Source organism: Haliotis asinina, chromosome 4, assembly GCF_037392515.1.
Source record: "Haliotis asinina isolate JCU_RB_2024 chromosome 4, JCU_Hal_asi_v2, whole genome shotgun sequence".
In the NCBI taxonomy this organism is placed as follows: Eukaryota; Metazoa; Mollusca; class Gastropoda; order Lepetellida; family Haliotidae; genus Haliotis; species Haliotis asinina.
The window spans coordinates 13,474,858-13,491,954 of record NC_090283.1 but is presented as its reverse complement, the minus strand read 5'-3'; the positions used below and the strand labels follow the sequence as shown (position 1 = coordinate 13,491,954).

The 17,097-nt window shown below is 42.1% G+C and overlaps 2 protein-coding genes across 3 annotated transcripts in view; one reads left to right on the top strand and one right to left on the bottom strand.

Annotated features, from left to right (window-relative positions):
• LOC137281300 (chitin synthase chs-2-like) overlaps positions 1 to 17,097 on the bottom strand; it is a 38,167-nt gene that overhangs the window by 10,179 nt on the left and 10,891 nt on the right. For both annotated transcript variants that reach the window (XM_067812468.1, XM_067812469.1), the window contains exons 6-12: positions 16,457 to 16,626; positions 9,223 to 9,299; positions 6,522 to 6,630; positions 5,653 to 5,806; positions 3,528 to 3,738; positions 2,557 to 2,757; positions 192 to 358 (exon numbers count right to left, since the gene is read on the bottom strand). In XM_067812468.1, coding sequence (XP_067668569.1) covers positions 192 to 358; positions 2,557 to 2,757; positions 3,528 to 3,738; positions 5,653 to 5,806; positions 6,522 to 6,630; positions 9,223 to 9,299; positions 16,457 to 16,626 — 1,089 coding nt within the window. The remainder of the gene's footprint in view (positions 1 to 191; positions 359 to 2,556; positions 2,758 to 3,527; positions 3,739 to 5,652; positions 5,807 to 6,521; positions 6,631 to 9,222; positions 9,300 to 16,456; positions 16,627 to 17,097) is intronic.
• Positions 9,655 to 14,496, top strand: LOC137282055 (uncharacterized). Its single transcript, XM_067813804.1, has one exon. The coding sequence runs from the start codon at positions 9,655 to 9,657 to the stop codon at positions 14,494 to 14,496; it is 4,842 nt and encodes a 1,613-aa protein (XP_067669905.1).

Here is a 17,097-nt window from a genome sequence, read left to right as displayed (position 1 = left end):
ATTTAAAAGTGTTTTATAACTTAACGGAGAGAATCACATATTTTCAAAATGACCCAATGAAATTTCACCAGCCAGTAAGGCCAAAGACTGTGGGGCTTTACTGGCCCGACTTGACTTTTATTAGCCACATGCCAGCGGACCAGTGGTTACTTCGCATGTCGTGTTCAGGGACTGTGAGTCTACAAGAGTACCTGGAGAAGGTCCAACGTGTTCGCCATCGTGGATGGAGTCCAGCGACGACGCTGATTGAAGAACTCGTAAAATCCTTCTGGTGCATATGTAAATGAATCGGAAGCTGCGCAGTACTCGACTCGGTAGCCTTGCTGTAGGAGCAGTGTGCACAACCATCGATCCTCGCCTTCAAGTAAAAGAAACTTGGGTTGTAAATATCATTTAAAGTCTCAACAGGTATTCAACACCTGCTGAGGATCGTGGAAGTTTGGACAAATATTTAATGACATCAGTAACATGACGTTTTACAACCATCACATAGGTCTGTTAATGAGGCGTTTCATCTGATAACGGGGTGGTAGGTTAGGGTAGTGGTTAAGGCGTTCGCTGGGCACGCTGAAGATCCAGGTTCGATTCTCCATGTGGGAACAATGTGTCCATTTCCGGTTTTCCCGGCGTCATTGCTGGAAACGCGTAAAACTATACTCATCCACCCTTTCTTCTGATACCTGTAGACTGGATCCTTTGTCAGACACCTGCAGTGTCCGTTTATACCTGAACATACAGGTGCAGTGCGAAATAGCCACTATTTCCCGCTAGTCCGTGTTTATTAAAATTCCAGTAGGGCCAGTAATTTTCCACAGTCACTGGCCCGATGCCTGGTGGATTGTCATGGAGTCATTGTGTAAATATATCGCTCTCTCTGACTTGTTAAGTAATTACACAATTTTAAATGATGCAAGATTGTGGCCTGGGTCATCATATTAGCAGTCTAATGATGAAACCCGTGTCTGCAATCAAATTTCGGACTAGTGAATAGTTTTGTGGGCTGGTAACTTCAGGCATAGCTAGCCCGACTGGAAAATCTGGAAACTATTTCACACACTGTACAAGTGGCCACACAACCAAGTCACAACTACAGGTTCAGTATAGGGCTGGCTAAACTTACATATCGTCGCATAGATTATTAATGACTATGGACATCCACACTGTGTTATCGATAATATTATTGTATATTAACTTTTGTGAAAGGAAACGTCATAATTTTCTCACATAATATACAAATTTAGAACTTCGACATTGTTCTGACCATTAATAACGGTCAGGACCCGTTTGGTTCACAATCCATTCGCCCATTGGTTTATCGATAATCAGACCTGATATCTTGGCAACTACTTCTCACACCCAAGTTTTGATCCGGTTGGCAGGAACAACGCCGAGAGACCGTAAATTTCGCCGTTAATTCGCAAATTCCCATGAGTACGCCAAACATTCCGACAGCAATTTCACCTTGTGTCATCGAATAACTTTACTTTGTGACCTCAGAGGCATGATGAGATTCTTTTGGGTACAATGTTGTTGTCTCTCCTCCGGAGTAAGAAGGTAATATTGTTTTCAGTCTTGGTTATCGTGGTAGTGGAATCAAGTTGAGGATATTGCCTGAACAGAGGTATGGTTTATGTTTTACGTTTCCATTCTCCAATCAGAGAAATCAAAATAGGGTTATTGTTTTCAATTCTCTCCCAAACCTCCCAAAAATTATTTGTTCCTCCGACGAATTACAGATACAGCGATAAAAGTATTAGATCTTTCAACTTAATATCGTTCACTTCCTGAATGATTTATATATCTTAATGATGTATGCCCCATTGTATATGTCACTTGCAAAACAAGTGCTGATAACAGCATAATATAGAAAAGAAGGGAAGATTGTTCAACATTTTTTTGTGAAAGTGGTGTCAGTTCTGAAGGGTCTGATATCTGATACTGGTCTGATATCGAGGACAGTACATCCTCATTACGTGTCCACGTGCATCAAAAGGAGGATGGATCATCAGTGATAACAAAGAACGATTTTTTGTCTAGTCTGGTCCAAAGTCGACACTTTACACACCCTTCACGATAAAGGCCTAGTATTGCTAACTGAGGCAATAAGTGCATGAGTAAGTTTTACACCGCACTCAGCGATATGGCGGTGGACTGTGAGCAATCAAATCTGGACCAGACTATTCAGTGATCAACAGCATGAGCATCGATCTACGCAATTGGGACACGACAACGTGTCAACCACGTCAGCGAGCATGACCATCCCGTTAATCGCCGCTTACGACAAGCGTGGGTTACGGAAGATCAGTTCTAACCCGGATCGTTATGTATCTACAGCAACAAACAACAGATAGGTTATCGATCAGGTTATAACCTATGATTGATTTTTGTCGTTGATTATTCTACATTTAATATGCTCATGATTTACCTTAGTGCGGCGAAGATGGGGTACACTAGCGGTAAAGGTGTTCGCTCGTCAAGCCGAAGATTCGAAGATATAGCTAAAACGGAGTAACACTAAACTCACGCACTCACGCACTCACTCACGCTCTTTCTTACCTTGATCATACTGCACGTAGTGTCTGGCCTCAGTTGGCGTTGTCGTGTAGCGTTTCATCACGTTGTCGTCCATCATGGCGGAGCCTCGGAACAGGCTGAAACACCCGGGGCTGCACAGGACGCAGCCAATCACATGCTCTGTTGCTTTCTGCAGCCAATGACTGACAGCATACTCAAACTTCTGGTACCACACCATTGGACCTGGTAAGAAACGCAGTAATATACACTGGCAAGATGGTTCGTCATTGATGGTTTGTGTTGTTTGAATTATTCGTTTCACAACAACACCGGATTGTCTGGTCCAGAATAGACTATTTACAGACCACCGTCATATAGCAGTAACATTGCTGAGTGTGGCGTTGAACAACACATAAACCAACCACAAAAGCATCCATAAGGTTGTTGGTTTGGTTAGTTACAGAATGTCAAACGGAACCATTCCATTTGGACAGTTTGCAGAGCGTATTCCAAATAATATGTCCCACTACCTTCGGACGTTGTTAGGGTTTGGATCTGATGGTCCCGTCGATACCTTTAAGTCCCGCCCATATTAAACCATTTCAGATACTCCCGGGTAAACAGACATTGTGTAAGCTATATCACGAGCTATGTACAAAAGTACAAGAGGGGTATATGTAATTACTTGTTAATACTCGTAATGTCCAGTTTTGTTGCGTTTACGGTTTAGAGGATCACGTGTGCATGTCTGTCGTAAAAGTCAGCCTAAATGGGGATCGGGTGGTCGAACTACCAATCTCAGATAGTTGCTCAGGCTTACTGATCCTGATCGATTATTAACACTTTAGTGATATAAATAATATTCACGTCTGTAGCGCTTCCATACGCCAAGTGAATGCTCAAAGCTCATGCACACAGATGCTGAGCGATATGTAGCCTTATTTAAAACATCTTATGAAAAGTCTCTATTGGTCATGGGTATTCAAATTTTATCCCGTGTCTTTGCTCCCCACCTGCGCCAATTGGATGTATTCTTCCACACGCAGCTCCTACGTTCGGGTCCCGCCTCATCCTGTCCACCAACATTCGGAGAGCCTCGGGTTGAAAATCGACGTCACCATCAAGAGCCAATAGGAACGTGTTATCGGCTCGTACGCGCTTCCGGTTGATGTCGATTTGCTCAGACATGAGCCTATTGGCCAGGAAGTAATATAGGTACATCACCTGCAAGGACGACATGGTGAGTTGAAGTCATGTTCCTCTCATCTGTGCTGACAGTGATAATAGTATAATTATGATACAATCCATACAATCCAGTGATTAACAGCATGAGCATCAGTCTATTTTTTTGACTGGATATCGCTGCACTAATGCTGCTTGTGGCGTTAAACAACAATTATACAAAAATACAAATACGTTTTTAATGTTCGTAGGCTGGTTGGTTTATGGTTTAACACCGCACTCAGCAACATACAAGCTATACGGTGGTTGTCTGTAAATATTTGAGTCTGGTCCAGATAATCCAGTGATTAAAAGCATGAGCATCGATCTACGCAATTGAGTTATGATGACACGTTTCAACGTGTCCCGCTAGTCGCTCTTACGAAAGTATGGGTTACTGAAGATCAATCCTAACCCAGATCTAAACCTCACAAGACACTGGAATTTAGCCAGAAATGTTCAAATATTTAAAGAAACAGATCAAATATTTAAACACAGACCAATACCTCAAGCACATCCATGTTGACACTGTAAGCACAACCAGTAGTCATTTTCTTTCTTTTTGTTTTTGGTTTCTGTTTCCGATCATATCCATTATATATGGATTATCATATTGTATATCCGTTATGTATGGATTATTATATTGTATATCCATTATGTATGGATTATTATATTGTATATCCATTATGTATGGATTATTATATTGTATATCCATTATGTATGGATTATTATATTGTATATCCATTATGTATGGATTATTATATTGTATATCCATTATGTATGGATTATTATATTGTATATCCATTATGTATGGATTATTATATTGTATATCCATTATGTATGGATTATTATATTGTATATCCATTATATATTTTACACAACTGCAAGGTGATTTGTAATATATTCCACAACATAACATGCATAATGGAAGGCCAAGGTTATCCGATCTCTTAATTTATTCTTATTGAGCCATATTGGTTCCTCATCTTATCATTTAATCATTATCGAAATCACAATCACATGTAGAAGAATACATTAAGTGAAAGGAAAAGGTTCAACACTTAATTTACCTGTGTATTAAAACCAGTACTCAGGATACTCTCGGTTATATTTTTCCTAAAGGCGATAGTTAATTATGAGAAACATCTGTTTAATCATCACAGACGTTTGTATTTAGTATCGGAGTGGATGTCTGATACCAGGAACTGTAACTTTGGAATATGTTGGAACATGGTACACTCAGTTACTTAGTGCAAATGATGTGGATGTGAAATTCGCGATATTTTGCCCCCACTGAATAAACTGCTGTATTATCGAGACTGATCGGACATCTTTTCATTTTGCTTACCAAACACCTGAAATGATCCGTGTTCCTTCAAGTACATACTTGTGACTGAAATGTGTTGAAAACGCCCGCTTGATAGGCCTACCTGATTTACATCTGCCCAATCCTTGACCCATCTGTCTCCTGCTGTTTGCCAACTTTGACAATCCCTCTGCCGTGTCTAAACTGATCCCTGCCTAGCTCGCGACACGTCTGTCTCCACGTCTGTTACACCCGCTTCTAACCCCCACACTGTCTAACTCTGACCCTACCTCTCTGGCAATGCTGATCTTGAACTGTCTAACTGTTGGAATTTCCCCCTCTACCTCCGTCGCACTCTCGATGCTGATGATCCAAGTCTGCCAAATCGCGACATATCTGACCTCACACCTACCAAACCATCAACGCCCCTGACCCTGAGCTTCCTCACTCTGGGAATACCAGAATATCTGGGAATACCTTGACGTTCCTGTCCCCGAACTTTCTATTTCTTTACTTACTTTCCAGTCATTCCTAAGTCTGCCTCTCCAGTCCTACCTCTACCGATACGTTGGCGTCACGACATTTCTACCTGTGCTAAGGTCTCTCCCTACCTGACTCCATCTCTTTCGGTGACGTATTTTCATCTTGTCCTTCAGATGCACCGTCAGCGTGTTGCCCCCTTGAAGTGTCCACACCAGCCGGCCCCCATAAGGAGTCTCAGTACGTGTTGGAGCGGGGATAGTATGTGGCGTGTTGTATTCGTCTCTGTGTAGAACATAGTGAGTGAGCTTAGTTTTTACGCGGCGTTTAGTTATATTCAAGCAATATCACGGCGTATAACCAGAAATGGGCTTCAAATGTCGACATCATTTAACCACTACGCTACGCTGGATCATAAAACGCCTTTTCTAAAATTCAGCATTTAATTTTGGGACTGCTCTATGGTGTAAAGAGTCGAAGATCGGAATACCGGTGATTCATCCCCTGAGCAGCACTAACCGATGGCGATTGTTGTTGCCTTGCATGAAGAGTGACATTAGATGAAACAGTCTTGTCGGCCCCCTAGAACTTTCCATATCACTTAAGGCTAACACAATAACACTGTAATACGTCTTGAGTAGTACTTGCAGCAACCCTCGCAAACCACACGCATATACGGACGCAGAGCAGCAAGTACACACCTGCGTGCATACGGACTCGTGAATCTCAAGGTTAGAATTGATTTTCAGCAACTCATGCTTTCCGTTTGGAGAGACTAAAATGATACGGTTGTCAGACTCGCTAATTTGATTGATACGTCATCGTATCCGATTTGCATAGATGGATCCTCATGCTGTTGATCACTGGATTGTCTGGTCCAGACTCGATTATTTACACACCGCCGCCATACAGCTGGATTACTGCTGAGTGCGACGTTAAACAGCAAACAACTTAAAGAGAGGAAGTCCGACGTTCGTCCAGACCAGCGTCAATGACGTACCGTAAGGCGACGTTAATCACCCGCAGAAGTTGCTTCACCCAGTCGTTGACGTCGTAATCCACATCGCCGTCTTTGTGAGGCTGAAAGGCGTCGTCGAAGAAGATGTGAGCTGAAACAGACAAACTTAACAATCAACAGATCTGCCATCAAATCTTTGATGTTTGTATAGGGAAATTTCAAAAATATTATTTATAGGACAACTAATTCGAAGACGCCTCGCTCCAAGCTGATATTAATAATCTATATCTGTAAGTATCTATGGATCAGTGGTTAAAGGGGCACTGATGCGGGGCGAATAATGTTTCTCGCCAATGGTCTAACTGTAAAACCAAACTGCAAATTGGTCAGCACCCGCTCCCTCGACCGTGACGGACAAAGGGAGTGTGGTCCGGTCCATATTAGGAGAATATCTTCACCTAAACAGTCAGGAGGCTGGATACCCATCATATGCCATTATTTAAAAACAACAAAATAACAAAGTAACAAAATATCCCAGCAGTGTAGGTTTTTTTTCCGGATGCTTGGATGGTATAGTGACTGATCCAATTCGATCCTATTTCTGTGTTTTTTACCTCGATACTAGTATTTAATCATGTCATGTGAAAATATATCTACAGGCACATAGCAAACCATTTGTTTCAGTCCGAAAGAATGGAAAGCTTTATATCTAGATAGTTTTGAGTGTTTCCCAAACTGTGATAGCAAATATCATACGTAAATTTTGGTAGATATGGTAGCTACCCTGGTTTATTATCTATGATAATAAAAACACAGAGTTGATTTATTTGTATTCGTAAACTAAAAACAAAGATTTTGCCATTGGTAGAGAAATCTGAAAATTGTCTTATCAAAAAATGATTACACCTATTTACCCAAGTACACAGCAAATGCCTGTGTGTATTTCTTATGTAACGAAGTTCCGTTGGTATCCTCAAAACAGTTTCGGCCCATAAGTATTTTCAGGCTGCATGCGACACTGAGATTACATCTTTCTTGCTGTAACTCGCGTTTGATGGTGTAAACCTACACGTGTAATTTGTCATCATTCTCTTGATGGTCAGTTAATGATTTTATGACAGGTATAATTAGGACAAATACACCTCAACTTCTAAAATGCCTCTCAAACAAGGTATAATTAGTGGTAACGCCACTCAGGTTACTCAATAAAGGTTCCCTTTTTCTCATTTCTCCTGTCTGGAGTAAATACTCAACATTATAAATTAAGGCCTGTAGTGGCAAATGTTTTTTACGTTATGTAATATGTGCATGTAAGTGATGCAAGAGGGTTTATCAGCTGAGTTACTAAAACAAACATCGATCAAAGGATTAACCGATAACGCACTGATTGATTAATTGCTTTTATCTTCTACAGCGGATTTGTCAAAATGCACTGTGTGTTGATGTACTAATCTATACTGACTACACCCTGTCGTAAAGTGCGAGTGTAAAAACAGCATCCTCCCTTCAAAGAATTAACCACGTGCACCATTGCGTTGATTGATTGATTGCTCATTATTGGTTAACTAAATTACCTAGAATGGCGGACATCATACAGTTAGTTGCCAGGTGTGCTATCTTGGGTGACCAATGAGAAGTTTATCAGGTTTTGACCAATGTGAAAGACCTGAAACGATGTGTTACTTTTTCGCAAATTAGACTGTTGTAAGAAACACGACACAGAGCAGGATTATTTGCCAGCTGCAGATGAATGGAATATCGTTCTTTTATGTGGATATTGATGGATACATTCCTGAACAAGGTAGTAGCCTGACATTGTTGCTATAAAATTAGTCTGTTTTACATTCATTATTTGCATTTTGTTTAAATATATTAGTTGTAGCATTCAGCAGAATCTATATGACAGAAAATATACACTAGATTGCGTATGTGTGTGAAATAGGATCCACATTGGCAGCCTATACAATGTTTAAATGTTACAGTCATGTTAGAAATTTACTATAAGTACAAACAGACCGTGTATTCTTTTATTAATTTTAAACATCATACAAATATGACAATAAACTAATTAGGGTTATGATACAAAATATAGAGACGTACATTGGCTTCGTTATTTTCCCGTCCTAATAGTTTTTTACCATTTCTACCAATGGCAGATGATTAACCTTCAAAGTGCTTCATTTGTTTTCATAATGCATTTGTAATGAAGTAAAAATGACTTCACCTTAGTTGATCTGTCCATAATTAAACTCTCAATTGCGCCTACGGACTGAGGTCACAAACCAGTCACGAATTCTGGGATATCATCCGGGTACTCAGGGGAGAAAAACAATAACAAAAGTTTAAACGGGTCCACGGAAATTGCTCCGCCTCAGTGCCCTTTTAATTAATATAGGGAAGGTGCGCGATATTACTGGCAGAACAACTAGTTTTTTAGATTCTTTCTTCAGTCTCCTTGAGATCAATATCCGTTAGTATGAACACTCAGAACAGCCCAGCGATCAAATAATTCATGTTTAGTTTTGAATGTGGTGTGATACTATTTACATGACAACTAGTTCGAAGACTCGTAGTTAATCTGTATCTTTAAGCATCAACATGTCAGCGATCAAATGTCTGACGTAGAAATCTATATCCGAAAAAGTATCAACAGACCAGCGGGATCAAAGCTTCCATGCTGATTTGCATTTTGAGGCGCCGTATACGCCGTATTGAGAGGTCAATTAGTTCGAATATTCCTTACCTTCAAACTCGTAGTAATCAATATCGGTCTCAAACGTTTTGATGGCTTTTCGCCTGGCACTCTGATCCTCATCCAGTCTGGGAAGAAATATGTTCAAAATATTGAAACATAGATCACAATATATTTTAGACACAGAAGTTTGCGCCAATATTAGTAGTGGTTGGCAGTTATGATGTCCGCGGTTGTTTCCCTTCCCCTTTTTGGTAACATGTCCGCCTGATTAAACACGTGTGTTCCGGTGTGAAGGTATCGGTATGATATTGGTCTAACTGGCGTGGTGGCAGCGTGGATACGTATTCACCCTTCTGTAAAGTCAGAATTTTCTGGTTAAGACCCATTCAAGACGAAACCGTAGCGTCACGCTCTCACTGGTGTCAATGTCGCAATTGATCTGGATAGGCACACATTAGTATCGTTCAGCGTGTTGTCATAATGGCACAAACACACAGGGCTCCAAAACAATGGATCCTTACCAAAAATGAAACCATTAATTCTTTCGAAGGTTGGAAACAAAACTTACTGTACACATTGTCCACAGATGCAGCGTTTTCCCCATTGTTAGAAGCGGGTGTAACTTGGCTGAAGAAATCTCGTGCCAACCCGAACAGGGGTTTTACAAATGATGGAGAAAATGTCGCTGTCGCTCAACGCAAAACAGCAGTACAAAAAGTCACTACTTTAGAACTTATGCTCGGCCAAATCGCAAACTACTGCCCTGTCATATCGAGAAACACCATAGTGAAAAATTCTACCTCTTTACCGTACATATGGCAGTCAATTCGCCTCCATTTTGGTTTTCAATCAACCGGGGGTCATTTTCTTGACTTTGATGACATTCATTTGGGAGTAGATGAGAGACCGGAGGATTTGTATCAACGCCTGACAGCTTTCATAGAGGACAATTTCCTTCTACGTGACTCAGGCATTACTCACCATGGCGAGGCGATTGCCGAGGACGAAGAAGCCTCTCCTACCGTAGAAAACCTAATAGTGCTTACTTGGTTGCGATTGTTACACAAAGACCTCCCCCGTTTAGTGAAACAGAGATATGGGACGGAGTTACGTTCACGCACATTAGCGTCAATCAAACCCGAAATTTCTCAGGCCTTAGACTCCTTACTAGATGAGATACGTACATCAGAGGATGTGAAAGTAATGCGCTCTCAGACATCCACTCGTAACCAGTACACAAAACATTCGTCCACGACTCAGCGGTTCAAATCTTGTCCACTTTGTACAGCAGCAAAGCGCGCTAGTGTGAATCACTTCCTAAGTGAGTGCAAATTCTTGCCCGACCGAGATCGCAAGTATATCATGAAAGCACGGCAAATTGCACACATTTTGGACGACGTGCCCTCCAGTGACGAGGAAAATACATGTCATGATACAGATACACCTATTGCTAATGACCCTAGTAGTACTACAACATCGGCAAGACGGGTCCATGTCGAGGAATCGCCATACATGGACGCTTTCTATCACCACATTTGCGTTCGCCTCACTCTTGACTCCGGTGCTACCGGCAACATGATCTCTGCCGATACTGCCAGGTATCTAGGTACCCCCATCAATAGGAGTACTCAGTCTGCAAGACAAGCTGATGGTACTTCAAAGCTGAAAATAGTCGGTGAAACAAAGTTCACTGTCCACAGAGATAACAGAGAGTTTTGTTTTGAGGGTCTGGTTGTAGAGTCTCTTGATGTCGGAATACTCGCCGGTATACCCTTTTTGTCACAAAACGACATTACAATACGCCCTGCACTCAAGCTTATCATTTTTTCGGATAACACTAGCATTTGTTACAAGTCTGATGAGAACCCAGACATACACACGGTGAGAAGAGCCGTCGTAGTGAGAGCTCCTGAAAATGCAACAACCATATGGCCAGGTGAATACCTGGAGGTTTCCGTGCCCGTGGAATACAAACATGAACACTTTGTTGCAGTTGAACCCCGTGAAGACACTAGACGTTCCTGTTCATCACTATCCAACTTGTGGCCCCCCCCTAGCATTTTGCCATGTTTGTCCGGTCGTGTAAGGATACTGAATATGTCCGATCACCCTCAGACTCTGAGGAAAAACGAACATTTTTGCTCTGTACGTGGAGTCACGACGACAGATTCATATGACACCGTCCAGCCCAACACACCAGCTACTAACTCATCACACCATGCCACTGGATTTTGCTCTGACAGTGTACAAGTCGATCCACATGACATACTCCCAGAGGACGTTTCATACAAGTTTCGTCAACTTATCTGCCAATATGATGAAGTATTTCAGCCAATTGCGAAAGGATACAATGGAGCATCAGGCCCATTCCAGGCTACAGTCAATATGGGACCTGTACTACCTCCCCAACGGAAGGGACGGTTGCCGCAATATTCAAGAGGTCGTCTCGTAGAGTTACAGCAAATGTTTGATGATCTAGAGTCAAAGGGAGTATTCAAACGCCCTGAAGATGTGGGAGTGAACGTGGAATACTTACACCCGTCTTTCTTGGTCAAGAAACCATCTGGTGGATTCCGTCTGGTAACATCCTTTGGAGATGTGGGACGCTACAGCAAACCTCAGCCGTCATTGCTTCCGGATGTGGACTCTACTTTGCGACAAATTAGTCAATGGAAGTATCTAGTCACCACAGACCTATCCAGTGCATTCTATCAAATACCCCTATCGAAAAACTCTATGAAATATTGTGGAGTGGCAACACCATTTGGAGGTGTCAGGGTGTACGTACGATCAGCCATGGGAATGCCGGGCAGTGAGACTGCTTTGGAGGAACTCATGTGTCGGGTACTTGGCGACCTCATTGCAAAAGGAATAGTGGCAAAGCTCGCTGACGATCTGTATTGTGGCGGATCTACACCTGAAGAGATTTTGGACAACTGGAAGTCGGTTCTACAAGCCCTCCAGAAGAACAACTTAAAGCTTTCCCCCAAGAAAACATTCATCGCTCCACGATCAGTCACCATCCTTGGATGGAAGTGGCAAGATGGATGTATTCAAGCAAGTCCCCATCGAATCGCAACCCTATCTTCTTGCAGTCTCCCCAAAACTGTCTCTGGCCTCAGGTCATTCATTGGAGCTTACAAGGTCTTGTCTCGCGTTCTCCCCCAATGTGCACCCACAATAGGTCCTCTTGATGCTCTTACCGCAGGACGACAGTCGGGTGATAAGATAGATTGGACGACTGATCAAGTCGAAACCTTTCAGTCAGCTCAGAAGTCATTAGCCATGAACAAGACAATCACCCTCCCATGCTCAGATGATGTATTGTGGATTGTGACAGATGGAGCCCTGAGAAAGCCTGGTATTGGTGCCACAATGTACGTGGTCAGGAATGGCAAGACAAAACTGGCAGGCTTCTTCAGTGCCAAGCTGAAACCGCGACAAGTTTCATGGATACCTTGTGAAATAGAGGCATTATCGATTGCTGCTGCGATTCGGCATTTCAGTCCTTATTTGATCCAGTCTCGCCACAAGTCTCATGTGCTGACAGACAACAAGCCATGTGTCCTTGCCTTTCGAAAGTTATGTCGAGGAGAGTTCTCAACCAGCCCGAGAGTGTCAACTTTCTTATCTGTCGTGAGCCAGTATCAAGCTACTATCGATCACCTTGCAGGTGCATCCAATGTCCCGTCTGATTTTGCCAGCAGAAACGCTCCAGATTGCTCAGATCAGTCTTGTCAGATATGCTCTTTTATTGACACCATGGAAGAATCCGTTGTAAGGAGTACCTCTGTCGAAGACATTGTGTCCGGAAAAGTACGACTACCCTTCATGACTCGCACCACATGGCGTTCCTTACAAAGTGAGTGTGGTGATCTAAGACGTACCCATTCGCATCTGCTACAGGGTACACGTCCTTCCAAGAAACTGACCAATATCAAAGACATCAAACGCTACCTCGCTGTTGCTACAATTGCAAAAGACGGACTGTTGGTTGTCAGGTATGCTGATCCCCTGCAACCTCCAAGAGAATGCATCATTATTCCCCGCCAGATTGTCGACGGAGTCATAACTGCCTTGCATCTCAAGCTCAACCATCCCTCTGCTTACCAACTGAAAAAGGTCCTTCATAGGTACTTCTATGCTCTTGATTTTGACAAGACAATTGAACGCATCTCTTCAACATGTCACCAGTGCGCTGCCCTCAAACAAGCACCTGTAGTGACCTTAGAACAGTCCACTTCTGAGCCACCAGAAGTAGTTGGAGTTTCATACGCAGCTGATGTGATGCGCCGTGAGCGTCAGATGATCTTTGTCCTGAGGGAATGTGTGTCATCATTTACCCTTGCATGTCTCATTGAGGATGAGAAGGCTTGCACATTGCGTGATGCTCTCGTTCGCTTATGTGTCGGAATGTGTCCCCTAGATGGACCAAGATGCGTAGTCCGTGTTGATCCAGCTCCAGGATTTCTTGCCTTACACAATGACCCCTTGCTGTCGAAACACAGAATGACACTTGAAATTGGTCGCGTCAAAAATGTCAACAAAAACCCAGTAGCTGAAAGAGCTATTCAAGAACTAGAGTTAGAAATTCTGAGAACCGATCCATCAAGGGGTGCCATCTCTTCCACGGCCCTAGCAGTAGCAGTCGCCTCATTGAACTCTCGCATTCGTCACGGCGGGCTTTCGGCTCGTGAGATTTGGACTCAACGAGATCAATTTTCTCACCAGCAATTCCCCATGTCAGACAGAGCATTGATATCCTCTCAACACGATTCTCGCTTGAAGAACCATCCCCACAGTGTCAAAGCCAAAAGTGACAACGGCGTGTTTCCATTACCTCCTGTGTTAAAAGTTGGGGACATTGTCTACTTGAAGTCTGATAGAAACAAGGCGTGTTCTCGTTCAAGATATCTCGTCTCCAATATTGATGGCCCATGGTGCGATGTGCGTAAATTTGTTGGAGTACAGCTACGCGACACAGCATACCGTATTCACTCCTCAGATTGCTATCTTGTTCCACCTACACTTCAAGAGCCGCAGGTCACTCAGGAAGAAGACCGAGAGGAGCCTAGTGTACCTGTTGTTACTGATACAGATCTGGAGGTTAATATGAACCCCACAGTGATCCATCACCCAGTGATTCCCAGTGAAATTGATCCCCTGTTTAGCCATGACCTTCCACCAAGCTCGGAACCTCCTTCAGAGATAGTACAGCCTCCAGAGCCTCTTCCAGACACTGACCCTGCACAGACGTGTAGTCGTCCTAAGCGCAACAGGAAGAGACCATCTTACCTTCAGGATTTTGTGTTGGATCTTTGAGTTTTGTGTTTTCAATTGGGGCAGAAAAATCCCCAAGAACCAGAGGGTAGTCTGTCCTATGATGGTTCTTTACTAGTTTTTGTATTTGTGTTCACATTGTGTTAGTTGCTCAAGTGTGTATTACTTGGACCCATTGAGTATGCAAAGGGACTAAATAATCCCCACATTACTGACGTTTGTTTATCCAGTGTTGGTTCCTTTAAACTGTTCTAGCTCTTGTTGTTTCATACCAGTGACACTTGTTATAACAGTGAAGTCAATGACTTTTAATCACTTACAACTTCGCGTTAAACAGCAGTTATATGTTGTATCTGTTAAGGGTGACCCAACTCCTATCTTTAAGAGAAAAAAGGTGGTCACGCCAATATTAGTAGTGGTTGGCAGTTATGATGTCCGCGGTTGTTTCCCTTCCCCTTTTTGGTAACATGTCCGCCTGATTAAACACGTGTGTTCCGGTGTGAAGGTATCGGTATGATATTGGTCTAACTGGCGTTGGGGTTATTTTTTCACAGGATGACAACTGATCATGAACGTTTATACAAACGTTCAGTATTATGTTTGAAGGTGAACTTGTTTGGCAGGTCCACCTAGATCATCAGAGCATGTCAGCTTACTTTATTCATTATTGCATTTAGAAACGTTTGTATGTCGCGATTCGATAATTCGATACACATAAAAATCTAAGTCTTGGCCGTATACAGAATTTACTAATAATGCTGAAGATTATTAACAGAGCACTGTATCCATCCACAATGTGCTTACTCAAGGCGAATAAAATGTGAGAAAAAGTAAACGACATGAAATAATAGTATGAAATACAGCCTTTGAATAAGAGCATGGAAGAAGGCCTGTGAATAACGGCAGGATGTGAAGTCTATGAGTTAGTGTCTTCAAATGACAGCGTGTAAAAAGTATACGAATAATAGCCTAAAAATATATGCGTCTTGAGTTTTGACTTGAATACAGGTAACTGTTATGAAAGCTTGATGTCCAGTCCAGATGTTTCACACATGAGGTCCATTGCTGGTCAGATTGCACTGAATAAAACATTGTCCCACTAATGTGTTCAAACAAAGGAGATCATATGCTTCTCTAGATGCTAATGCGGTCTGATGTACGCCTCGTTCTAGCAGTGTTATTACTCGGCTGTAGGTGTGCGTCTCTTTGGAACAGCGTTACCGGCAAGGGATAACACTGCTACAAAGAGCCATACATCAGACCGAATTAACCGAGAAAGAAGCATACAACGTGTTTATCCTACCGTCATATTAAATTACAAAATATCATTTCATTTTGTTATGAAGATCGCTACCCACTATGTAAAATGTAAACAAAATGGCGCCTGCCTCTCGGCTGGATTTTTAAAACCAGTGAAACATAATCTGACAGGGTTAAAACTGCTCTAAAAATGATTAGTTACGTTTATGTTGAGTGTGCAAAAGATGTAATGTATAAAATATATAAATAAAGTGGTGAAAGTGAACTCAAAAACAGCTGATCGAACGGTATAGAGCTCCGGGCACTGCATGTGTCACGTGTATACGCTGCGTTTGCAATGCTTTAATTTGCCAGTCGGCCATCGGGGCCTGCAGACTTCAAAACGTACAGTCCCTGAATGAAAATCTGCAGGCCCATTTCTTTAAATTCAAACAAATAATAACAAAACAGACTACACTGTTCACATTCCTACGATCAGAACGCTGAAGTATCAGGAAGTGAAAAATAAAGTTATCGTAACTTGACAAACCGTGGATGATTCCCGAAGGTTAATAAAAAAAGAAAGAAAGAAAACAATTATGAGAAAACATTCCAGTTAAGAAAAGACAGAGAATTTACTGAAGGCAACGAGGGACTGCAAATATTAACCCGGCCGGCCCGATACAATAACAACCGGCACCGGGCCTCCGGGCAGACGGTTTTTTCGAAGGCGGTGTAAACATGAGACAGCTCATATTCTCACCTATACACTGATCTCAGCATCTGTATCATTTCATTCTCCGATTCATGCCACATGGTAGCACACACATAGATCATAGGGGTGTCGTCCTTCCTCATAGTGGTGGTGTCCCTCAAGTCAAAGACATCACTGTCGCCGAGGTGAGGAACGTTCACTCGTGATACATTTTTCTCCTGAAACAAATGGCATGTATCATCAAAGTACGAGCTAAAGGTATTCTCCCTTTGACTAAACTATTAGCACTATTATTAACGCAAACGCTCCGTGACACAAACTGATGAAAGAAGATTTATCTCATGAAGGGGATACATGTGTAGATATATATGATCTTACACCTCAGATTGTGTCGCAATTATGTGAAGCCCATAAAGTAATGAGTTCGAAGTAATGAGTTCCCATTTTCTTATGATGCGTGTGTGTCATTCTGTAATACGTATCCTGAAACAAATAATTCCATGAATATATGGCATGTAAAGAATGCCACAGTCTTTGAACTACGTTTCATATATTTCATGATTGTAACTTATGAACTGTTATTTCTGTGAAACATGCTCATTTCAGAGAGTAGATTTAGTATACGACATGGCCAAGTAATCAAAAATACCTGCTTCAGTCTGTTCTATTTTTGAACATAATGCCAAAAG

Coding starts and splice junctions, on each gene's coding strand:
- LOC137282055 (XM_067813804.1), top strand. CDS start 9,655: ATGGCACAAACACACAGGGCTCCAAAACAATGGATCCTTACCAAAAAT.